Source organism: Gadus chalcogrammus, chromosome 1 (genome assembly GCF_026213295.1).
Source record: "Gadus chalcogrammus isolate NIFS_2021 chromosome 1, NIFS_Gcha_1.0, whole genome shotgun sequence".
Taxonomy (NCBI): domain Eukaryota; kingdom Metazoa; phylum Chordata; class Actinopteri; order Gadiformes; family Gadidae; genus Gadus; species Gadus chalcogrammus.
The window spans coordinates 12,491,860-12,518,499 of record NC_079412.1 but is presented as its reverse complement, the minus strand read 5'-3'; the positions used below and the strand labels follow the sequence as shown (position 1 = coordinate 12,518,499).

Sequence of the window (26,640 nt, the reverse complement as noted above, 5' to 3'; positions counted from 1 at the left end):
CATATTCAAACGTCCTTCAAGAGAGTGCTAGATTCCAGCCGCTCTTTAAGAAACCGGTCCTTGACAACACTGCAATCAAGAACTAATGACCGGTATCCATTCTTTCATCCCTTTCTAAAACTCTGGCAGTTGTTTTGCACCGAGAACATCACAAAGGTGGTACGATCCTTCAGATTTGCCCTTTTCAACGTCCGCAGGATCCGGCCCTTCCTCCCTAGGGACGCAGCTCAACTCCTGGTCCAAGCCCTCGTCATCTCCCGCCTCGACTAGAGCAACTCGCTCCTGGCTGGATGTCCGCCCTCCGTGATCAAACCTTTGCAACTCATCCAGAACGCTGCAGCAAAACTTGTGTTCAACCTACCAATTTTTTTCCATGATAGTCCCCTCTTCTGTGACCTCAACTGGATCCTGAAGTAGCTCGCATCGGATACGGGTAATGGGTTAACCTAGTTAACCTAGTAAGTGATTGGCACATGTTTCAGAAGAATATAAGGTGAGACCAACACGGTTGGCACGGGGTCAGCTGATGACCAGCATTGCGATGGACGCCGTAAGGCTCCTCCTCACCCCAGGGCAGCCTGCATCAGACAGCAGTAGGACAGGGTTGACTCATTTTAATAAATAATGATGAATAACGTTAAATGCAAGAGCACAGCACAGAGGCGCATAGGAATAATGACAGTTATTTCTCTTCACTGGATTTATGAAAAGAAGTGTCCCTGCCTGCAGTGTTAACCTCTCTAGTTTCTCCGTAGAGGTGACAATGGGGGAAGGCTACGATGGAACTAACACCCTGAGTAGCAGGTGTGTTAGTTCTTTCAGAGTTGAAAAACTATCGATTTCATCTCCTGGAGACAGTCTCGCTCATGCACACACACACACGCACGCACGCACGCACGCACGCACGCACGCACGCACGCACACGCACAAACAAAGGGTACAGTGAGAGCAGGAAACAACCGCAGCTGTTGACATTCATCTCTCTGTCCATTCCTACTGTCATGGCCATTCTTTCTGTGCTTCCTGCCCAACCATCCCCACCCAGGCCACTGGGATCGCCCCCCCACCAGATGCTCGAACCCAGCTGGTCACAGCAGAGTGAGGGGCTGGGCCACACACACGTTCAGCAGACCTGGTGGTACCTCCTATCCCCTCCCAACTCAGAACTCAAGACGGAATAACAAATCCAGGGGAGGGGGGCAACCCATCCACCACTGATACACTATGTTGCCCATCACACACACACACACACACACACACACACACACACACACACACACACACACACACACACACACACACACACACACACACACACACACACACACACACACACACACACACACACACTGTAACTCCTCACCCCCAGGTCAAATTGACTAAAGCTTACACATATCAATTTAAATGGTTATGCAAAATGTGTACGGATGCGCATTGCTGTTATGTTTAGCCATCCAACTGTATGGTAATGTATGCATTACCATACAGTTAGTGGAAGGGCAAATGTATGGTAATGAAGGTTAAAAGCTCACACTATGCATGTAAATCTTTTGTTTACATTATAATTAGACCATACTAGTCTACCAGCACTATCGTGCGAATCGAGACGTATTTGAGGTGACGTGTCTTCCAATGGCTTCCGAAATTGATGTCAAGGAAAAAAAATGCATTCAAAACATAACACTGTTGTCTGAAGAGCAAACAGACGATGTTAAATAAAAAAGAAACACGTGTATTTGACATTTGACGGCTCAAAAATGATAAAAGACACAGGGTCACGGCACCAATTCAGTTTTGTGAACCTTTCTTGCACATAAAGAAATGCTAAGTGTGATCTGATCTATTGTTCAGATCACAGATCATCAAGTCCTCTTCGTTATTCACGTCTCCATTCGTCTCTGCTAATCTCCTTTGGCATCCTGACCAAAGCTCCACACCGCTGCCTGGGATGCTGCAGCCGCGGTGCAGGGCTGTATCAAAGCGTTGCATAATGCTAATCTTTTGATTTGCCCAGTCGAAGGTTAGCCATGCCGCTCTCACTGGTTCTCAGCGTGTTTCCGTATCCCCACTGGGAACAGAGTGTTCAGAAATAATCATAATAACGGAGACTGAAAAATCACACACAACTGCCAATTTATTTTTTCGCAGTAATTTAATCATATGCCGCCCCGGGCCAGGAGTTTAAAGCAAACACTCTGAGTGCTGAAACTATTCTATTTGACGGCGTTTGATTGTTTGCAAAGCTGTGTGCAGTGTGTTTGCAGTGTGTGTTTGTGTGCTCGCAGTCTGTGTGTGTGTGTGTATGTGTGTGTGTGTGTGTGTTTCCTTTTGGTAGTGGAAAGTTTGTATGCATCTCGTGCTTGGCAACAAACATTTAATTTAAGAGGGACGTGAAGACAATCATGGATTAAATGAGGCCAGAAATCAACCGGTGTCCTTGTCTCATTAAACGCACAGGTGGGACCCCACCGCCACCTCATGAATACGGCCGCCACCCAGCCGTGTCCTGCGTCAGCCGTTACCACACGGACGACAAAACAGCTCTTTCAAGTCTCTGCACGTGGTTTTATATAGATAAGTGTTTATACGTGAAAACTATTCCCATGAGCGCCAATGTTTGCCTCTGGGGTCAGATGGTACCATCATTTCATCCTTGTCATTCATGTTGAGCGAACAATAGGGTTATTATTCGCTCAGTTTTCCAAGGCAATAGCACATGAAAATGTCACCCTTGACATCACACACACTCTACACAGCCAGTATTCCCTCTTACCCTCAGGCCGCAGATACAGAGCCCCTACAGTAAGGACAAACAGAGCCCTGCCAAGTTTTGTCCCGGCATCCATAAGACTCTTGAATTGTTTAACACCTCCTTGAACTGCATCCTCTTGTTTTAATACCTGGAATCTTTTTAAATTATTTAATTATTCATCCTCCACTATGGAGGTAATAATACTATTTATTTATTAGGCTTAGGCAAGGATTTTTATTTTTATTTTCTGCATGGTGTATGTTTGCGAGTGTGTGCGTGTTTTTCTTTTGTTTATTGTATGTACTGTTGGGTATGGACACACCCTGCTGCTCCTCCACATCTGAAGTTCCTAACGGAAAAATAAAGTAATTTGAATTTGAATGAGCTTTGAGCGTTGAGCCCAGGAAGACTAGCGAACTGCTATTGCATAAGCTAATGGAGATCCTTTAATAAAACTAAATTAAACAAAACAATCTACATCTACATCAGGACAGCTTTTTACATATTGAAACCCTGTGATTTTTTTGGCTCGAATTTGAACCATTAACTTCCCCAGTTTTGTCAGCTGGAAAAAAACATTTTAAGAAATATAAGTTGATATTTTGGGTGTATGATGTAAAACCCCTCTAAGAGCAATATTTCAATGATATGGAGACTTTTTTATAAAAAGGTTGACATTTAAAATAAAATAATTAGTGTTGTCAAGCGATTCAAATATTTAATCGCGATTAATCACATTAATGTCATAGCTAACTCACGATTAATCAAATTTTTTTCTATGCGAAATATCCCCTGATTTCTTTGTCCCATTAATTGTTCTCATTTTAATGCTCTTATCAACATGGAGAAGTGCATCGGCTTGCCTTGTGCAAATGTTTTTTTATTGATTGGCAGATACTGATCAAAACAGGACGATACAAAAAAAAAGCCTATAGTGCAATTAAACGATGAACATACAAACATACTGCCTTGAACATAGCAGTCAGGCTACTGCTTCTTTGTTTTGAGCCAAAGAAAAAAAACGAAAAAAAAAAAAAATACATTTGCGTCAATCGCGCTAAAAAAATTAACGCCGTTAAAATTGGTTTGCGTTAACGCCGCTAATAACGCGTTTAACTGACAGCACTAAAAATAATACAAGAAAAAACCACGCAACGGGTGTTCATCGTAACAGAGGCTGTTACTCACATAAGCCCTAGCCTTGCAAGCTTAGAGCGCTCAAAGCGGAATTCTGCTGAGCAACAGGCCGTGGCAGTTTGATTTAGTAAGCAATTCATCTGTTACAATTAATCTCAAATTAGCCTGAAGTTGCTGCCTGACAGCTCCGTCAACACCACCTCCGACTGCATTAAATCAAGGTGTAAATCCTTCTGCTGATCACTTTGAAGCCTGACAGTCTCCCTAACTCTGGCCACGCACATGACATTATCTGATCTGCCGAGCATGACAGGCAGCAGAATGTCTACAGTGTCTAAGTGAAAAGGCTTCTCGCATGCACTCAAGGCTACGATGCGAAAACATCCTCAAAAGGACATTAAAAATAACCTTTCCTATGCCCTCTCGACAACAGCTAATGTTGCCGAGATAAGGCCACTTGTGTTCTTTAAATCCATGCAGAGTTCAAGGCTGAAGTTCCCGTGGCCCGTAGCATGTTTGGCTAACTTCATTACTGCTGGTCTGCCAAATAATAGCCTGTCTCTCCCCTCCAGTCAGAGCAAATGCTATTGCGTTTCGATTGCCTTTGAATGCACTTGCATTGGTAAGCATGGCGGTGGGGTTAGGGTGTTAGACTGCCAGGCTAAGTAGTGGGATTGATCCGATCTCCCCGCATTTTGCCCTGCAGGTAGACTGCAGGGCAAAATGCATAACTCCGTCCTGATTGACATGTATCTGAATTCAGTGGAAGTCGCTTTGGATTAAACCAGCTGCTAAATTATTCCGTCCCTCAATGTAGGCTGTAGTGGCTGGACGGCAGCGTGAATGTATAAGGGGTTTTTATACAATAGCACCAAATAAATCTCATTTGAATAAACGGTCGGTTGGTATGAATAATTTTGTAGCACCACAAACACTTCAACCATAACAATAAGGGCCAATTATTCATGGTGTTCATCTATCAACCTGAACATCATGGTTCCAACAACCCTTCCCTTCACAAACACACACACACACTCTAATGGTACACATTGCGAGCAGCACACACTCACTTACGCACAATCTCATGCTGTCAAGTGTCATTTGTGCTTTACAAAAGTTAGTACTCCACTCACTGCTCCCTGCCTGTTTCCACTGGCAGCTCCACCAGCATCGCTCTACCCACTGAACAGACCCGGCCAGCCGCTTAGACCGAGGGAGGGAATTCTTGGAAACTGAGGAACTATTATAAGAAATATAATGGGTAGAAATGTGTGCCTTGTTGTATTGATAGGCCACTTTTGCATTCCTATCTTCAACTATTGACTATAATAATCCAACCAAACCATGCAATCTATGCCAATGGCATTCACTGTATTCAGAGATTTATGAAGAAAAAGTGATTTCAATGGAGATTCTGCTCCATCAAAACTTAATGAGCAGTCCACCGTATAAAGGATTAAATATATAACAGTGTCCTGAAGTCAATTCCTAACATGTATTTGACTTCAATCTTTATTTCGGAGCGCAGACCAGAGCTTGCCAGCGACCCTGCTGGAATCTCCTCAGAATTCACTCAGGCAATCAGAGAGAAATCCTTTGATATATCCAAGTATTGTCTCCTCACCTAAGCAGTACATAGATCATTAGAGTCATGTCCGGAAAGTCTGCCATAACAGGATTAAGAATATCTGGATTTAAGGAATACTTTTATTCCCCGGTTGAGTGATTACGAGACAGAGAGCAAATTAGGGAGAGTCAAAGCTCGGAACATGTGATCCCTTTCCCCAGAACGCAAATCAAAGGCCAACATGCTGTAGGAGACGCATGATAATTGCAATTGCAAAACAAAGTTATCTTCTCACTCACACACACACACACACACACACACACACACACACACACACACACACACACACACACACACACACACACACACACACACACACACACACACACACACACACACACACAGAGAGAGAGAAATGTTTTGTGTGTCTCCAATCCTTAATCTATCCAACCGCAATGATTTCTTATCTCCGGGGCCAGGCCCTGGTGTCTTCAGACCACACGCTACGGCTGCACCCCCTGACCGAGACCCCCGCTGACGGTAACCGATCTCCACCTCCACAAGCCTCTCTCACGCTGTGGCAAGGAAATTAAAGCCAATAGAACGCTGTTTCGCTCTGCCTGGAGTGTTTTATTTATGTTATACGTTTCGAAAAATGTGGTTATTCCAAGGCTCGGGAGCTGGGTAGCAGAGTTCTAACAAGAGAGACGTGATGGAGCGCCCACTTCACCACAAGTGGGTGGCCTGTTCCATCACTGGTCAGGCTTACTTGCATATCAAATATGTGAATTAAGAGAAAAAGAAAGGATGGATTCATTACAACTGATGAGAGTAACAATAACTGTGTTGTAAAGATAATAATAAATATCCCTGTTGTAGATATGGCTGTATGTGAAGTAACAATTCTGTTACCCCCGATATTCTGGTTGTCAAATCTTGACAACTGCATGCGACGAACGAAACTTGACCAACCCAAATCAATCCTAGGGATTTTGTGCCCTCTGCTGGTTAAATATTCTTACTGTAATAAGACGGTAATAACGCAAACAGAAAAAAGGTGGCCATGTAAAAACGATATAGATATCCATTACACATCTATACGTAATGGATAATACAAAAATACTTGGATTTCACAGTGACTTGGTGACTTTAGAGATCCTTTTAGTTTCCTAGTTTCCTTTAGTAATTCAGTTAGATTTTTCATTTTATGTTTTGGGTTCTCTTCTATACTTTCAATATTTTCAAAATGAAGAAGACCATTGGTTGATTATCTGTTGGTATTGACTGGGGAAGGGGCACTCATTAATGAAAAACTCCAGAGTTTATTAAAATCCCAAATGAATCCTCGCTGACCACTTCAGCAACTATAAAAACCCACAACATCATTAAGTGTGCAGACAGACACACTTAAGGGAGGAGATACGTTTAAAGATTCTCCGGGGAAGCTGAAAGTCAAAACAACGCCAGCTCCCATCCAGCTGCTGGACTGAAGCCGAGACTCAGTCGGCAGCACGGCCACGGTTTAGGGACAGAGGCGAGATCTCCCGTGGACTGCCGGCCCCTCGATTGGGGGAACATAAAAGGCATTCAGGGGCTAAAGAGAGAGGCTGGTGCATATCAGTTCAAGGCCTCTCCTCTGGTTGTCAGCGGACGATGACATATGCTCTGACAGCACGTCCGAGTACAAACAAGCTCCCCTTTCATCGGGTAAAAGACCTGACAGTCCCCCAACGACTTGGCAAGCACCAGAAGGATAGATCACACTCTGCCAAGCCCAGGATGAACCCCCCAAGGTCTACTGGAGCTGGATGCCAGACCTTTGGTAGATGCTTGCAGACAAGAGTGTTTATAATTAAGCTAGTATACCATATACAAACACTTTACACTTAACAATAAGAGTATACTAATTAATGATTTCTCATGATTAACAAAGGCAGTAATAAGCATGAATGAACAGTTTATTAACAGTTAACCAATGGTCTAGTTTTCATTTAATAATGGTATTCATGTATAAGGTATTCATTCATACGTAATTAAATATGGTTAACCCTAACACTACACCTAACCCTATCCCAAGCTAATGCTATAAATAATGCTTGATTCTGAATGAACTCATGTTAGTTAATGGATAATTGCTTTACCCTTTTAGAACAGAGTAACCAAATATTATTAATTACCAGATATAATAATTAGTCTTACTATTTGTATCTCCTTGTCAGCACACATGGGGTTTGGCAGTTGAGGTTGAAAAAAGATTGCAGTAGGTAAATTAGTCAACACCGTTCATTTATTATACAAATCTCTATTATAACTCTGTACTGCTCACGGAGCTCATAAGAAACGATACAAGATCACATAGATAAGAGTGACCAATAAATAGAAAAGATAAATACAGTCAGAAATAAACAATTACTCCCTCACCGTCACCAATCATTCATTCATTTTGGAATTTCACATTGTTCATTAAAATAAGACGATAATTTCCTGCCACAGACACTTGGGCAGGAAACACAACCTTTCCAGGACACAAGAAGCACACAAATGAATCTGTCCAAAAAAAAAGTATAACATTTTGGCGTACCATAATAGGGTACATGGCGGAAGTGCAACAGGATGTAAGGGTAACCGGGGCGCACCTGGACCCTGGTTACCAGAGCAACCACCTGGTTACCAGAGCAACCACCTGGTTACCAGAGCAACCACCTGGTTACCAGAGCAACCACCTGGTTACCAGAGCAACCACCTGGTTACCAGAGCAACCACCTGCTCCCCCTCGATCGGTTACAATGGCCTACTCACTTGAATTTCCCGCTCCAAACATGGAAATTAAAGCAAAGCGTTTTATTCCTTTGCCACAATCTTATGAACATGGTTTCAAAGAAAAGACGTTATGAAACGGGAGAATATTAGCAGCATTCCCGTATCCTACTTTGATGAACTTCTGAAGATGAACTTCAAAGTGGAATGTAAAAAAAGGACATGCATAGAGTGGAATAGCATAAAAAAGTGTGCAGCAGCGCAAAACATGAGAGGACAGGAGATGCACTAGTATTGCTTATGTGGAGAACATCCCTCTCTGAGGTTCCCCTCCGATTCCATTAAGAACTCTCCTTCGATTTAGTTAAAAAGCAACAAAATAAACTCAACAATCACAGCGGGTCCATTCTAGTGCCATCAACTACAATGTCTAACTGTTTAGGAAAACCAAAAAAATAAAACACGTAAACGCCCTTTTTCTAATGAAGTAACTCTCCGTCGAGAGTTCAAACTGACCGTTTATCGAGACACACCGATCACACAACCACCATTTTCTCCCCCCCTTTAGTTCAGATAGACACCCCGTAAATTCCCATTGAACCAAATAAGGCTCACACAGTCGCATATAACCCATTAAATCCCCTGAAATGTGTGATTTGTGTGTTTTGTGTTACAGTAACTCGGCTTCGTCGTTGTCGTCTTCGGATCCAGAGGGCCCTTGTCTGACCTCCTCGTACCACTTGTTGGTGAGAGTCTTCATCTGGATACGGCCGTGCAACAGATCCTAGGGGACACACACACACACACACACACACACACACACACACACGGTGATGCAGATGCATGTGGAACACACTCGTACGCGCAGCACCGCGGATTCTGGGATTATGCAGCTCTAAGAGCCGTAGGGGTTTGAAACTAAAGACCAGGACGTTCATAAAAAGCAGAGTCATTAAAAGCAGAGTCATGCTTCTAACAATAGCTATGGATATTTGAATCAGATCCTATAGGTATAACAGTTGTGATTATTTGAACAATAGGTTGACAAACAAACAATTATTAATTGAAATGTTTTAAAAAGTAAACCAAAATTCCCCTCGCATCTAAGCTTCCCCTCACAGCCTGCTGTGGCAGACAACAAACCAATTTACACTCTTATCTCGCCCCCAATAGCTCCAAGGCCACGCCTCCAGCCCAACCAATGAGCTTCCTTCACCAGAACAGCAAGCAGGGTCCCAGAGGGGGGTCGACCCCAATCTCCACCAATGGCTTAGCAGGGGGCTCAACCCCTGGGGGGCGGCTCATTGGAAAGGCCCATTAACAGTATTGTAGGGCATTCTCCCCACGTAGACACAGACGCCCCAACCCACCACCTACTGTATGGCATTCTCTGCACGTAGACACAGATACCCCCACCCACACCACCACTACCTACCTCCTGGGTGAGTCTGCGCGTGAAGAAGGGGTTGAGGTACTTTGCGTCCAGCCACATGAAGCCCTTCAGATCCTGTCTCTGGTAGATGTGCGTCTCGTACTCCTCCTCCGTCAGCTCCGAGATGTGCTCCGACTCCAACGCGTTGCCCTGATTGGACGGGGAGGGAGAGGAGGGAAAACAAAGGAGAGGGGCAATCAGAGAACACAGGGAAAAGAGGAAAAGGCGAGGGATACAGAGGCGGGGCGGGAGAAGAGAGAGGGATATATGTATGTTTAATGGTGCAATGGTGGGCTTTGAAGACGAAGGAGTTCACACAAAGCGCACTGATAGTAAAGACTACGTGATTAAAGACTGGGCACAGTGTCACTGGCGTTTCATGCGGTTCAATCTGGATCCTTAAGAACCCAAGTAGCTGTGAAGCTCGTAGATGACCAGAGCCTTTCAGTTTTCCTCTAGCGGTTCTGCCTACAGTACCAGTGACATACTTGAGTTTGAGAAGTTTTTGCACTTTGTGCACTGCAGATCTAATAGAACGAGAGTGACCGTCACCCCCCCAGACCCACAAACACCTAATTCAGAACCCTTCACTTCCACTCAGTGTTGTGGATGAGTTGATCGAAGCCGACACGTTCTGGTGGCTTAAGGGCCAACCCCACAGCACTAGTGTGTGTGTGTGAGTCAGTGAGCATGTGTGTGAGAGTGTGTGTGAGAGTGTGCGTGCGTGCGTGCGTGCGTGCCTGCGGCTGTGTATGGCTGTGTGCGTGCGTGCGTGCGCGCACGCGTGCCTGCGGATGTGTGAGACCCCCACATCGCCCACTGAACCCCCGAGCGGCTCCGTTCCTCACCATCTTCTCCGTCTTGCTGAGGGTCACGTCCTTCTTGCTCTTCCTGCGTGTCTGGCTCTCCTCGATGTCCATCAAGCGGATAAGAGGCATGGTGCCGCCCCCAAGGATCAGGATGGTGAAGAGGACGATGATGATGGTGGTGGTCCCGATCAACTGGCGCTTCTCCAAAGGCTCCAGGCCCAGGTGGAGGCTCAGGGCGTAAGGGATGGCCCCGCGAAGACCTGCGGTATGAGACGACAATAAGACGAGCGGCCATGGTGGTGCAATGCGCCATTGAAAAGGTTGGAGGCTGACGTCATGTGTCAAAGCACGTACAGGGTCCTTCGTCGTGGACCTGTTTAAAGACATGCACAACTCGGGCTGCCCCTTAAATCGCATATTAATTTAAACATTTAGATTTCGGGGTGATGCAATTAAGAATCGTGAAGGTCACATTTGCATTTAAAAAAAAAAAGAAAAAGGCCAGCAATTATAAAAGCAGAATACATTTTGCATGCCGTTATTTCAAAATGGAAAGCAGTTGCTTTGTTCAAATAGTTTTTTTCATAAACCTTCGGCACATAAGAATATTAACTGAATATTACCCCAATGAATAATAAACAGTCACAATAGCGGGGCGAAATAGTCGCCATGATGGTTTTTGTCCTACTGGCTCACCGCTGAACCACATGATGAACATCATCTTAGGACTGATCTTGGTTTCCCTGAAGAAGTTGAGCAGGAAGGACAGAGGGAAGATGTTCACGGCTCGCCCAAGAAGCACCAGGAACTTGGGGAGAGAAGGTTTGGTCTCAGTCCCACTCAGGGTCACACAGAGTTAAGGGAACAACGTTTAAGGTGCGGGAATGTAGCATGTGGCGGGGGTCCTCACTATGCACCAGATGACGAAGGAGAATTCAAAGTTGTGCGGGAAGCTGAAGATGGAGAGCCCGAGGAACGCGAACACGCACGTCTCTGTAGGCGGGGAGAAAACAAAGACAATTTGGAAGAAAATAAGCATTATTCAGCCATTTTTCTCAAGAAGAGGTACTTGCAAAAGGAAGGATTGCAGAAAACAATCAAACGAATTAGGTAAATCTTCCCAACGAATGAATAAAATCCCACTGTTTAGAATACAATAGAACAGAATCCTCTTTATTGTCATAGCATAGTAAAGTGAAATTTAAATGTCACCCAGCCGGTGCGATTCACAACAACACATTTTTCATATATAAGAAAGCTAAAAAAATATAAGTTTCTCACTCAACTAAGTATTTGCATGATCCCTTTAATGTTCAGGTTCCCCCCCAGACAGCAGGGGGCACCACGGTGACTCACCACACATGAAGGCCACGGAGCGCAGGGTCTGCTGCATCAGGATCTGGGTGACCGGGGACAGGTTGTGATGCGTGTAGTGAGACATGACGATCCCAGAGAACAGGATGGACATGATGCCTGCGGCCAGGGCAAAAAAAAAGACATTAACAGAGAACCCCAAAAATGCTGTCCTCTCAGGAACGGCATCGGTTTAGTCGTTGATCACATGGGTGTTACCCACCCGATAGTTTGATGCCTTCTGCCAGGCCGTAGGGAAGGTAAGCGAAAATGATCATCACGGCAAACTCCAGGGAAGGAGTCTTCCTGAGGTCAAAGTGTTTGAGACACTGGTCCACAAGTTAAGGTGTCAAATCATGGGTGCAGATCACAGCAATTAGACACACAATGATTATCTATCCGTTTCAGGTGCAGTGAAAAGGTTTGAAAATGGTGGGCCGTAATTAATTTTCTAAGCACATAACAATCTCTTTTATAGTATGACTAGATGTCATGGCAAACACTTTCAGTTGCCTGACTAGTTCAGTTGAGACTTTAATATACAACATTTCTCCTGTAATATTGGAGTTTCTTAATATCTTAAAGACTTGGATGCCAAACCCTCACTCGATATAAAACATCAAGATGACCTGATTTACCATTTGGCAAGGGAAAAGCCACCACACACACACACACACACACACACACACACACACACACACACACACACACACACACACACACACACACACACACACACACACACACACACACACACACACACACACACACACACACACACACACAGTATGGATACAAAGGCAGAGATGAGTCCTGTCAGAGTGCCCAGGGCAGCGGAACCAAAGAACATCTTGAGGAAGTAGCCCAGCGCCTGCACAAAAATCTGCCAGCCCGAAACCGTGGCGTTGTTGGACTGGGAGAAGAAACCTTCGGCTGTACTGCGAAAAGATAAACACAGGCACACGCAAGGAGAAAAGTGAAACCTGAGACGTACAGAGAAAGTGCCTTCATTCACGACGAGGGCACCTTTATGCACTTGTTGCTGCAATACAGTGGTCTGCCTCTAGATGGAGTGGTTGCCGAGGCCTTTGTCCTCGTCCGCTGTGTCAACCCTGTTTCGAGGACAACCGAGCTGACCACATAATCACACAACGGTTAACCTTTTGTCGGCTAGCCCTGCGCGGATCGCGTGACTGATGTGGCCAGGTAAGGAGAGACGTCTTACGGTGAGGCCAGGTTTACTGGAAGGCCAGTGGAAATTAGGCGATAACAGCTGACAAAGTGCCAGGGTGCGTGTGAATGAGCCGGCCTTTTAATAATTCATCCCCAGGTGTGAAGAAGACAGGGCGGGAGAAAAAACGGACAGGATGACAGGTGAAAACATCAGACCCGCCCGGTTTCTGTCAAAACGTGTTTCTCGGGAGTGTGTTGCAATCATGTAGCGAAAATATTTTCTTGATTAAAACCTGTCAAGAGTGCCATGAATGAATGTGCCTAACCCTGTGAAACAGATAGTGGACGGTATGCCGTGTCGCAACACATCGGAACACGGCCTAGGATCGGACTCGACTAGAGTTCCGGAAAGCGACATCCGAGATAACGACGAGATGCAATCAGTTTTGGTGGTGAACATTTAGTGCGGGTGAGGAACGCCTGCTGGCGTCGTCAGCGTCACGCGTGATTCGTCGCCCGCTCCTCTCCCTTGTAAGATGCTGTCACTCACGGGAATGTGCTAGCGGGGAATGATGGAAAGAGAGAAGATGACGAATAAAGACAGAGATACAGGAGACAATAAGCTACATAGAAGAGCGGGAGACAGAAAGAAAGAGGAGAGAAAGAAGGAGAGATAGTTAAATGGCACATTTCCACCGGAGGGTGCGGGTCGGTTCAGTCTGCAAAGGTGCGGCACGGATCGCGTTTCCACCACCAAAAGTGGGCGTGAACCGAACTGAGCCGTATTGGGCCGTACTCGTCTCACAGTACACCTCCGTTGGGGTACTGAGACGGCTGAAAGGGTGCCGGCAAGTTTGAGCTACACACGCCGTCCGTTGATTGGTCGACAGAATCGCATTTCCGTGTGACAGGGGGATAATAAGAGACAAACGCATCACCCGCAAGATATTTCTGGACAACGGCGAAAGCTTTGTTTATTGAAGAAAATGTTGCGCAAAAGTATACCATCCTTCTTGGACGTCCTACATTGTTGCTCTTTGTTCATTGTGCGCGTTCTTCTTTTTATTTGGATTTATTAGCACATTACAGAGTGTCGGGCTGCTATGCGATCACGATGCTTATGTAATTGCCGCGGCTATCGCCATACGGCATAAACCCTGCCCTACCATAAGGGTACTGTCGGCGGTGGAAATGCGAGCCTTAACTGAGCTGGGCTTTACCACACCCTCACTACTGGGCTTAGGCGTCCTGGGTCCGAAGCGTACCCGCCACTTTAGAGATATCGAATAAGTGACTTTGCACTATGAATGGTTATTGGATCAGTTGAATTAGTTGTGTCTGTGCAGCCCTCAGCAATCATCATTAATAGAGATTGATTAGTTGTTTCAGAGTAGTCTGATGTTATACAAATGAATTGCATCAATATGATCTAAAATCTATGACAATAACGAGATATACTAGAAGTCCTACAAATAACCTAACTGTGTGTTTGAGGGTTTGTGCATTCTTGTGCGCGTGTGTGGAACCCAAGTTGATTGATGACATTGTCTATGTTTAGATGTTCAGAGATAAGAGATGAGATTATCAGCGATGACGTTTGTTTATTGCACCTCTCGCGATGTCGACGCGTAACCAAATTGGTTGGTTGGACATTCACTGACATCCATTATATTCTTAACAGGTGTATGGCAGAAACCATAGCAGTATTTTTTGTCCAACGCAGGTAAGCGCATACAAACAGCCCAGGCCAGGTAGCTTCCTCCAATAGCGCCCACAAAGGAAGAAATCCACAGGCTTAGATTCTGTGTTTACAAGCCACTGCGCTGGCTCACAGACTTGGAGACTGAATCGAGTCATTAAAATTATGTGCGTTTTAGGCAGTGGGATAATTCTGAATTCTGATTGCAGGGATACATTTCAATGAGTCTTGAGGGGAATGGTCAGAGGGTGTATTTTCGTTTACTGATTTGAAACACAGCAGAAGCATTGACTTGAATTCTTGATTCAGAACAATCTTCCATGGATCACTTTGGAATAAAAATTAAAAAAATTAAAAATCATCATTTTTTTGATGTCAGAATGTACGTAGACGGGATGGTCAACTGAACACAAATTTATCTAAAATAACATTTAACATACAACAGTACTAACTGCTTGCCTCTTAGTCTCTGTCTGGGAATGACAGCATGGGCAGTGGACGGTAAACACTGAATGCAGATATGGGCGCAGCTCTAAAACTTGTTTTGGATATTATGGGTGTCAATTCAGGGCCAACTGCCCAATTTCAGAATGCGTAATCAACTCATGTGAGAGTTGAGTTGAACAAATATCAAAGCTCATTTACATCTCGACGTAGACAATGTCGACAAATAACCTGGGGCTTCACAAGTAGAGTAGGTAAAGAAGGGGTAGGAAGAGGAGAAGAAGGTGAAGAAGGAGTCAGAAGAGGATGAGGAGGCGTAGGTGAAGAAGGAGGAAAGAGGAGGAGGAGGAAGGTGGTGGAGGAGGAGGAAGGAGGCTGAGGCGAGGCCTACTTGGTGAGGACGATGGACACAGCGTCGTTGAGGATGCTCTCGCCGAACACCAGCATGTTGAGCACTGGGTCCACATTCAGGGCGTTGAAGATGGCGATGGTGGCAACAGGATCCACGGCGGAGATCAGCGACCCGAAGGCAAAGCTACGGCGGACACAGACAGAAGACAGAAGGACTTTGCTATGGTGTAGGCTTTTAGTGAAACATCAAAGAGACTTGGCAAAAGGATGTACACTATACTCATATGTATATGGATATTTTCTGGATTCAGCAGTCCTACTATGTTATAGCAGAACTACTGGGTGGTGACGAAACTGAAAGGGGCGGAGTGGCCAGTCAACATTGAATTAACTTTTTTACATTTAATATGTGCTCGTCCTGTATGCCAATTTAAAGCACTAACAGATTCTAGCCTTCAGCAACATGATAGGTGATTAATAAAAAAAAGGGAAATAACCCGATTTGAGCTTGTCAGCTACATATATTATTAAATACTAATTAGAAAACTTTCCAGGAACCATATACCAGCACAATACATGCCAATAAAGGCCACCGCAGCATCTCCTACGCTGTCTGTTGCAATCCGGAGGACTGGTTATAATTAAACAATTACGTCAGTTGTCGTGATTGGCAGTTTACTTGCTTATGATTCATGAAACATGGGTGCGTCTTCAACATTCAGAAGCCAGTATGGTCATCATGTTGCCCCATAAAAACTCACCTGTCCGTCATGCTCATCTTGTAGATCACATCGGCCTTGGAGAGAAATTAATGGGAGGGGGTTGGTTGAGTTCCACATAGACACCATCACAGAGAAGCACAGACACAGCTATGGTGCAAAGACATCTCATATCAAGAATTATTCTCAAAGGAAAACCAAAACTGCATATCTAAAAAGGGCCGATTGACACTGAAACAGACACTGGAAATTCCTGTTAAATCATTGCTTTGTATTGGGGAAGTGCGTTTCCGCTGCACTGGAGGAGGGCCAGCTGGCCTACGGCGAAATGATCGGACAAAATCAACTTTGGAGGAACGCACCCCGACCTAGTGACACTCCCAGGGGTTAATGCGTGAATCACAACCACGCCTGATGATATCCCACTTCTAAACGATAAAATACATGCTGCCCACACACCTGTCCAAGGAAGTAGATGCCTCCTCCAACAATGAAGGCAGAAATCGCTGTGCCGATCACAGCAAAGAGGCAGATGGAGCCAATGTTCTGAAAGAAGTTGCCCTGGACAAACATGAACGTGTTATCATACATCAAACATTACTAATAACTACTAACTCATTACTATTCATATCTTATTATACTAAAAGTTGATCTCTTGGAGCTCTTTTGAAATTAACCAGACAAATGGGGGAATGGATGTTGGAAGTTAGCATGGCACATTTAGATGATCGTTTTTTTAATGGCTCTATCAGTATTATTACCACATGTCTTATAAAAACTTGGAAAAACAATGAAATCCAATAAAAGTACTCTACTCCAATCAAAGTGCTCTGTATTTCTATATGAATAGCAAGGCCATGGGTTATCATCTGAACTCATCTGAACATCCGGCCGGCCAGTGAGTGCAGGCCGGAAAAGCACTGCTGGCCTGGCTCTTTCCTGTTAGATAACAAAACTAGGTCTAGCTGCAGAGCAAAGGGTTGTACTATTACATTATACACTTTATCTGATTTTTTAACCCAGGATTGGACTGAAAGTGTTGTTTCATTAAACTCTGGCTCTATATTCTGGCTGAGTCAGTATTTACAAGGAAGGAACTGGACTGTCCATTTTTAAATGGGTGAACCATTCGGGTGAAGCGCTCACGTCATGTACTCAGAGACACAGAGGAACACTAGTCCGGCTTACAGATACTTGATAAACGCAAGGCAAAATGATAACCCTAGCAACAACAGGAATAAGGGTTCACCGAGGGGGTTCTATGAAAGGAATTCAAATCATGAACAGATAACAGCGATACACAATGAGATGAGCCGTATCTGTGTGCTCCCTTCAGCGGCTCGCTGTGCTCTCAGGTTAAGAACAGGTGGAGTCACTCGGTCGGATGCAAAACCGGTCAATCGAGCTCCATAGGAAATGAAAAAAATGGTTTCTGCAGTCGGGGAGACCAGGAAGTAGGTCACGTCAACAAGAGATCAAAGAAAATTGTTCATAAACGAGTCGTTTTTGAAAAATACAGGGAAAACCCGACTTGCAGCACAGTGCACAAAAGGCTCCAGCGGCTCAGTCAGCGCACCGCCGCACACTGCTAGGAAACAAGATTTAAACACACCTTATGCAAGGAGTATCCCGACTCAAAGATGATTGGCGGCAGGAGCAGGAGGAAGAACATGTTGGGTCTGAACATTTCCTCTTCCTTTTAAAAGACAAAGAGACAAAAGGAGCATGGGGTTAGGCCTGGCACACCTGTACAACAGAACCAGGTGCATCGCACGGTCTGAAAGGACCAAGCTAATGCTTGGGGATGAATGGTCGGACACAAACGCCATATATATATGTGCTTTAAATATATTTGATTTAAAGCACAATTAATTCCATAACTTTAGGTTGCTCAGGGTTAATTGCATTAAGAAGTCAGCGAACACACCATTATGTTTTAAATTGCCCTTAAAATGAGGAGCACATGTTTCTATTTAAGTGGTTGAACTTATTTTCAATAGCTTGTAGTGGAAGAATAACAACTATAACCACACCATGTTCAGTAGATTAGAAGAAACCTCAAATGACACGCGTGCATGCAGACGGGCGCATGCACACGCAGCAAATAATGTAATCATTGTTGGTTCTCAGCTAAAGGGACTGGCGTAGGCATCATGTGTCACTGCATTACACTCATGCTGCGAGTGTATCTGTCCATGCAGATGGATCCTGTGGTACGTTACGCCGCAAGTGAAATGTCTTGTGCTTTTTGGACCATTAATGGCGGATGCTAAAATAAATGTGGGTAAAATGGGTGCGGGTGTTGATGTGTGACCTCCCCTGTGATGTACTGTGTATGCAAACAGGAGACTCTGTGAGAGCTTCCTCCCATACGGTTTTAGTTCCTTGTTTAGCTGTATGCGTCAGGGCTGGTTGTTCATGTGAATGGGGAAGCATGGGGGTGTGGCTCCTGCTCTGTCAGCATAGGGGCATATGGGGATTCAGGGCAAGGCGAAGAACGTCAAAACAGCTTTGTTTCAAATATTTATGTCTTATAATTAATTTTTAACAAAATATGACAGAGAAATATAACATTTTACAATCAAAATCCACATAAAATGTGTTCACAAGGATAGATCATGAATTATGTCAATTTCTGGCATCAATGTTTTCCTTGTAAGACATTACGTTACATTGATCGGAGGTATAGCCAGAGGCGCCGATGCCATGAGTAAAGGTAAAGTACACAAAGTTGGAAATGCTCAAACTCAAATTAATAATCTGTATCTGCCGGTATCTGCCGGATTTAAACAAAATGTTCTTCCTAAATGCCCTGTTTAGTGTAAGGAAGGAAAGCCTCAGGTTGCATGACCATTTAATCGGCTGTGACATTTGATTCACTATTTATGACATGCCAAATAGGTGAGTGCGAGTAAGCAGAATATTGTAGTGATGGGGTTACACAGTTTAACCTTACAACTACTGTATAATGTTTCAGTGTCTTGTAGGAGTTAGGTGCGATTGTTCAGTGTTGTTCACTTGTTGGTTATTATTCCTATTTAGGTTGTTGTGAAGTTAAGCACTGAACCAGAATTGACAGCAATGTTTTGGTTGTCAAGGCCGGTTCATCTTCAGTAAGTCTAAACCTCGCAGTCTTGCTGACGACTCAAAAGACCCTGCACGTACCATTGTGTCTTACCAGGTCGCCATAGCATAATCAGTGGGCATCAAACTAGATTCAAAGCCCATTGTTCTGATAGTTGCACAGATAACGTCAAAGACCACTCGTACTTTCACAGGGTTGTATCTAAACGGTGTCAGGGCAAGGAGTTTTTTTTAAATGCCTAAATGAGGTGGACAGACACAAGGTGAAGGATGGAGAACGTTAGGAACGGTAGGAGGAGTGGGGTCTGGTGGGGATGGCGTTCATTTGAGTTATTTTGCTTTTAAAAGGATGGTCTAAGGAAAGAGCTTCATGAACCTGTGATCTTTAAACACCGAACCAATGAGGAGCTATCAGAAATGAACATTGGCTTTTAACAATTGAAATTTAAAAATGGTCAAATAAGACTAAACAGACTCATAGCCTTAACTGTACGCGGACCACTCATGCTTACTGTCATGCGAAAAGCCCCGTTCTGAGCCAGGAAAACCACTGCATGAGGGGAAAGTACCCGAGACACTTTTGGGTTATCACTTTCCAACCTGACATTTAGCTCTGAAGCCCTAGGTGAAGTGAAAGGGCAGCGTTGTATATGCACGATGCGCGGAGAGACTGGAGAACAGACGTGGTCGTTAGAGAGCCGGCCATGCATGCAGCACAGCTCTCGACAGACACAGATGCACTCCTGCACGCATCCCTGCACATGTTTAACAGGCACATGCTTAGCAATGTGTATTTGCACCGACACATGAATAAACGCACAGCGTTCGGCCAACAGAAGGGTCGTTTTGAGTGCCTTAAAAGGAGGTCGGAGAAGTGACACAATGTAAAGCAGTGTCGAGTCGATTCATGTTTGAACCCCCGCCTGACTATTCCCTGGCGACGATTATGAAATATTTCATGAGCATGAACATCAGGTATCGCTCCGGGTAACCAGTGAAGACCAACGTAGCACATGAACGAGCAAGGATGCACACAAGGAAAACAATGTGTATAGCTGATGCTGCTCAATACCAGCCAGAATACATAAATAAAACACATTGAAAAAAATGTAATAAAAACCAAAACTACATTGTGTTCACTCAGTTGGTGTTTTATTGTGTGTTTGTTGTTAGGGGGGGGGACCAAAATGAGGAGAATGCATGTCAGAGAGAAACGTTGATGGAGACAGCCCAGGAGTACAGGCTCCCTGCAGCCCCTGTGCAGCTGCTGACACACAGCAGTGACATAACTGCTTGGGAGAAAGCCCCCTGAAACCACAATTAAAATCACTCTCCCCATGTGTGTGTGTGTGTGTGTGTGTGTGTGTGTGTGTGTGTGTGTGTGTGTGTGTGTGTGTGTGTGTGTGTGTGTGTGTGTGTGTGTGTGTGTGTGTGTGTGTGTGTGTCTAACTGTTTATTGGGCACAGGGGGATTTTTTAAAAACCTTTCGCTTCTCCGTTGCGCCTGAACAGATACAGGAATACCAGAGGGGAATGGTGGGCTCCGCAGAGGCAGTACACAGGCACAAACACACATTTTTAATCAGTCATGAGCACAAAGATGTGTGTGGGGGGGGGGGGGGGGGGGGGGGCTGTATAGCCTATGTTTATGTTTCAGAGAGGTGGGAGTGGAGCCGAGAGTGATTTGGCAGCAAATTAGAGTGAAACGGGGCGTTTGGCAGAGAGAGCTCCCTCATGACAGGATGTGGTCGCTGAGGAATTTTGTGTGGACTGTGTGGCTAGCCCTGGAACGTCCTCCACATCTGTAGAGTTGGCCGACCAAAGGCTAGCAGCACCAGATGAAGACCCAAGGATATATACGGGTGGGCGAGAGGCTGAGTGAGAGGGTGAGTGGGTGAGAGGGTAGGGTGAGTGAGAGGGTAGGGTGAGTGGGTGAGAGGGATGCCATCTACAAACTTGCTCCATGCTAAACTAGCAGGTGAGTGTGTGACTGTGTTTGAATGCGTACGGTAAACGCCTCAGGCAAACGTGACACACAAACAGTGGTAAAAGGGTTTGTGGTGGGAAAAGATAAGATTGACAGAATCTCTCTGAACAGTTTACACTGCTCTTTGCTCCCAGGAGCCTTCCGATAACACATCAGTTTTTGTAGGGGTCGCAATCATGCATAACACTTTGACATGGTTTACACACTGCCAACCCTCACGATTGATATGCATACCGCGATGGGACTGACCCATTTACGGTAAATAAGAGGTGAAATTAATTATAGATAAGTGTTCGGTTGCGGTGCCAGTTCCCAAGTCAGAGCCAACCATCACTAGAGACACCTGGGCGTAAGTACGCCCCGATAAACCAGCACGTACCCTGGTGGTGGACGGGTAAATCAAGGGGGGGGGGGGGGAACCCGACTCTGGTTACTGGGAGAGCTTCCTCCCATGACTCAGCAACAGCCAGGGGCCCCCAGAGCCGTCGGGACAATGGGGCCCCTGTGTGGCGGAAACAACTACATAACCTCCCAATCTCTCTATTGCTCACTTGCCGTCTCGCTGACTGGCAGAGAACAAGGAATGTTAATCAAAGACTGTGAGAATCAGGAGGGAAAGAAAATAAATAGAGGAGGCCTCACATGCGGAACAAGAAGCGCGCTGGAAGGGTAGACGTTGTTTCACTATGGATAGGTAAACTATGGACAAAAGCTTGGGGCCCGGGACCAACTATATAAAGTCATGGCTGGATAAACAATGATATTTTGGTTGATTATGATGCTATCCAAACAAGGTTTACAAGGATTTGCAAGCTAAATCTCAATCAAGATATCTAAAAGAGGCCCGACCACACCTTATTCTGACCAGGAACTGTGGATTAGGCAAACCACACAGATCCCCAGAATGTAAAGCCTGTTCTAATATCACAGGAGGGATGTCTCCCTTAACAGATAAGCAAAGCAAAACTAAGTCAGCAAAACTACTAGGGGTGTTGCGATTCACCGATACAAATCGGTAGCCGGTTGGATTAACACAGATGCGACAACATCGATACGTTGGCCCCTGAATCGATTTCAAATGACCAAGAATCGGTTGATGCACCGATTTAAACGTTGCAAATCGGTTGAGTGAAGCTTTAGCCTGATATCAACACAGCACTGTAAACTCAAACATTCCGATTCCATACGGATCCAAAAATTGGAATTCAAGGAAGTGGGCGGATCCGTGTGTGTATTTGTGGATGTTTGCGCGTGCGCCTACGTCTGCGTCTCACAAGCAGGTAACAACCATCCAGAGTTGTGAGAATGGGAATATTGAAAAAAGCTTCGCTACTTGTAATTGTGTAGGACAGCAAGTAGTTCTAAAATGATAAATCTGTATTCCATTTTTTTCCCATGCCATAAAGAAACCTAAGATTCCATGATCCCTATATCATATATATATTTGAAACTAGGCAATGGCTCTTTTATTCCGAGCGATCTGATTGGTCAAAAAAGTTGATTCACTGGTCGGAAAAGTACTTTTTTTTTGAGAGATCGCTCTAAAAAAATAAAATAATCTACCAATCAAAGCGCTCGCAATAATTTGCTATTTTGGACCAATCACATCACTTGCAAAAATTACTTATTTTTCTACCGATCAGATCGATCGACAAAGAAAAGATATTCAGACCAATCAAATAGTTCCATATTAAATTGTATCGTCCCTGAATCGTATTGTAGCGCATGTTTCTAGATATGTATCGGACCGTCCTATAATGGAGAGATGCACACTCTTAAAAACGACCATACCTTCCAATTGGCCAGTTCCTTAAACTCTATTATTTTGATGAAGCCTCCCATTAGGATTCCTAGAAAACAGGAAAGGACAAGAAAAAGGACATTTATTAACATTTATTCAGCTGTAACAAAGCACTCACAATGAACTTCGAATTAATGTATGAGGTGTTATTTACAAGCTACTTTTTATATGCAATAAATTACAATTAAGAACCAAGGTTGTTACAGTTGACTTGACTACATTCAACAACAATGTATTAACTGCTGTGGGCCAGGTATTAAGCAATCCTTTTACCTAGAACACCATTCTCGATTTACCTAGAAACACTTCCTCAATTTACGTCAAACAAATGGGGTTTAAGACGGGTCACAGAAAACACTCAACAATCTCCCCTGACATTCCAGCGTTATTCAGAAAGAATTTTAACAAAAGAATGAGACAATATCAACATAGGGGCAGAGCTGAAAGCCCATTGGTGCGTTCGAAACTTCTGGTCGTATTGTCCCTCTAGATTAGGGACCAAATACAGAAGAGCTTTTGTCGCCCCTGGGTTGAATGCAAGGTATTTAGCTTTATCTCGTTACACAACTCATTAGAAATTAAAATGCTTCGAAACGGAGGCTGTTACACACAAGGGGCATGTCATGGGCCTGAAATAAAACACCAGAGAGAACCAATCTGTGTCTTAGAAGGTTCGAAGCTTCACAAGCCCCGCCGACATGGAGGTGGGCTTAGAGAGAATGAGCAGGATGTCAGAGAGAGATAGAGGGAGGAAGACAAGAGGAATGGCGGTCGCTGCTGGATTGTAATAAGCTGTGTGGTTATCTCTCTTTAGCAGTGGTCCTCTCTTCTATGCTGGAAGCGAGGAGCCCTGGCTGGGATACATCATGCCGGACAGGCTGAAGGAAGGGGAAAGGGGGACTGGTGGGGTCAGGGCCAAGGCCTGGCTGTGGGTTCGAGTGATCGTCACTTTTCATGCAGAAGTTGCTCGAAGTTGCTCGTAAACAAAGAGGAAACTAAATAAATTACCCCAGAAGACATGGCATAAGATGACCAAAAGCAAAAGAGGGAGAAACAATGAAAAAGTCAATTTGAATCATGTTAAACACAAGACCCGCATTCTTTTTTGGCCAGCCTATATATTGCGGCGATGGAAGTGCTGGTGGTTTACAGCGGCACGGGCCCAGTTCACAGTCGGCTTCAACACGCGTCTAAAGACTATCGATCTCTCGTGCTCAGCCTTAAGTGTGTCAGTTCACACCTGCCATTAGAATGCGTCTCAACATGCATATCGAGGAAGAAGAAGAGGCAGAAGAAGAATAAAAATAAAATCATAACAATACAGACCAAGTCGATTCATTGGCATATCGAAATTCCCAAGATGGTTGACCCAGCCCTAATCTATCTCCATGGGCTTTTGAAATGTTTAGACGTGGGGGACAAAGTCGGCTTAAGGATCTGATTATTTGGATTTACTAAATATGACGGCGTTGGCATGCAAATGACCACATACTTCTGTTTAAGCAGCGGCTGTCAGTTGAGCAGGCTGTCTGTCAATGTGTCAAGGGTACATTTGCTTAAACACTGCTAAAATAATGAAATTTGGAAAAAAAAAAGCATTTTGTACTTAGAGCTCTCTACTCGTGAGCGGATCACCCAAGATGTGAATAGGGCCATAGGTCGGACCCAAAATGGACAAAATGCTTTTCAACGACAAACAGGGAGGAGGGAAATTAATGTTAAATAAGGGAACTGCTCATACCAGTTCTGTAAGAAAGCACAATGGTCGCAATGTCAACTATGTTTACTATATTAAATATGACCCTGTCTCATTGAGAGTTCATCCAAAGTGTATTAATAAGGTCAGTCGGTCAGTGTGTTGTGTGCGTGTGCGTGCGTGATGTCAAGATTAATACTTACCAATTGAAACAACGGCCACACTCTCTGGCAGGAAATTTAGCTTGAATTTAATAAGCAGATGCACCAATATGATGCAGATACCTACAAAACAAGAATGCAAACCATAGCATTACGATACTATTAAATGTTAGAAAGCTCTTTTCTGCTTTAGTATCTACTAAGAGCTTCACAATGAATGACAATTGTGTTTTGTTTGTTCTCCATCATTACCAGATATCCATGCCATGGGTGTCAAGTTGTGAAGACAGCTTGAAATGCAGATGAATAACCTGCATTTAGCTGCATAAGGGTTCACTCCTCCAAATAAGTACTAGGTTACTATTTAGTAAAACTTAGTATAGTATCATAATAAAGCAAAAGAGTTCAGGCAGTACATTAAAGAGATAGATTAGATTAGGTATAAAGTTAGAAAGGCTGATGGGTTGGCCATTATTCTAGGCTGGGCTCGGGATACAAGATTGGTAATAGGTTGGTAGATAGTTGAACCCCAATACTAAATTGTAGGCTGAAACCAGAATTATGCCTGGTCTATTGCCCTCTCAAAGAACGGATATAGAGTTAGGCCTGTTGATAGCAAACTATGGGTTTTCAGGGGGGGCGGGGGGGTGACAATGTATTGGTTACTTTACTGCACCAAATATTTGGTGGGTCAAGGTGATAAAGTGCACCATGACTTTCAGCTATTGAGTTGACTCTCGCAGAAAGTTTAACAATAGTCAACAACAGCCTGTTCAAGAGGCTTGTATACTACTCACCAATTACCAGCAGACTAAAGAATATAGTCATTCCACTGGACTGTTCCTCCTCTTGGGCCTTCACCCCGGTCTGCACGGGCAACATGTTCTTAGGGGTTGGGGGTCGAGCAGGCGTCGGGGGGCGGGTGGGCAGTGCTTCCAAATGCTGGGTTCCATCGCTGTTATTATATGTGTAATTGGACTTGCTGTAAAGGGGACATGTGTTAGGATTTGTATTGAAGTCACCACCTCCGATGTAAACAGTAGCTGCTAGTTGCTACATGATAACTATTTCTTAAAGATCTGAAAGCAGATCAGACTATCGGCCAATGTTATAAGATACTCGGTTATACATTAGCTATCAATGGTCATGCTGGCTGTTAACGACTATGACAATGGTCGAAGTATTCTATCAGATACGTAAATAGTTAAACTTTCCGTACTGAGGATCGCTTAAATCCTGTATTGTTTCCTCATGGAGAATGTCATTTTCCAGTTCTTCTCTCGTTCCAAGTGTTTCCTGCAGGTCCGAAGGGTCGTCTCTCTGAACTCCATCCAGGAGACATACGCGTGGATTTAGAGACAGTAGCAAAAGCAACACTAAACTATTAAAGTGGGAATCATGCATCCTTAAATTAACGTGTTAAAACAAAATATGGGCTAGTTATATTTTGCTTGAGACTTCAAATTCCATTTCGTCAGTGTAGTCGTGTTTCTTTAGTCAAAACAAATACTTCCTGGTTACGATTTGTGGGGGTTGTAGTCCTACATTATATGAGCCGTATATACAGAATCAATAAATCATATATAAGTGCCCATCCAATGATGGTTACAATTATTAATTTCTTTCAGTTAGTAATTATGAATTTAATTCTCGCAACATAGTTACACGTATATTTCGGGGACCCGTAATACCTATTTTAGTGGTTCATTACCCAGAGCT

At 44.2% G+C, this 26,640-nt stretch overlaps 1 protein-coding gene across 2 annotated transcripts; it reads right to left on the bottom strand.

Annotated features, from left to right (window-relative positions):
• Positions 1-5,790: 5,790 nt before the first annotated feature.
• On the bottom strand, positions 5,791-26,566 carry slc9a8 (solute carrier family 9 member 8). Of its 2 annotated transcripts, XR_008895561.1 has the most exons (17): positions 26,141-26,566; positions 25,719-25,903; positions 24,964-25,044; positions 23,055-23,113; positions 17,806-17,889; positions 16,653-16,754; positions 16,236-16,270; positions 15,515-15,658; positions 12,604-12,745; positions 12,031-12,136; positions 11,811-11,927; positions 11,365-11,447; positions 11,151-11,262; positions 10,494-10,714; positions 9,649-9,795; positions 8,220-8,997; positions 5,791-8,139 (listed from the first exon to the last, which is right to left on the bottom strand). XR_008895561.1 is itself a non-coding variant. In XM_056590067.1 (16 exons), exons 1-16 carry the CDS (start codon positions 26,323-26,325, stop codon positions 8,884-8,886), a joined length of 1,917 nt encoding a protein of 638 aa, XP_056446042.1. In that variant the 5' UTR covers positions 26,326-26,566; the 3' UTR covers positions 5,792-8,883. The 2 variants fall into 2 exon arrangements, 1 of the variants encoding a protein (XP_056446042.1); XM_056590067.1 differs by having other exon boundaries at positions 5,792-8,997.
• Positions 26,567-26,640: the final 74 nt, after the last annotated feature.

What these genes read in the sequence shown, in the direction of transcription:
- slc9a8 (XM_056590067.1), bottom strand. Translation starts at nt 26,325, where the DNA reads ATGCATGATTCCCACTTTAATAGTTTAGTGTTGCTTTTGCTACTGTCT. An exon ending in CAGGATTTAAGCGATCCTCA is followed by an intron (nt 25,904 to 26,140) that starts GTACGGAAAGTT and finishes TCCCCTTTACAG; the next exon opens with CAAGTCCAATTACACATATA. An exon ending in CTTTAGTCTGCTGGTAATTG is followed by an intron (nt 25,045 to 25,718) that starts GTGAGTAGTATA and finishes CTTGTTTTGTAG; the next exon opens with GTATCTGCATCATATTGGTG.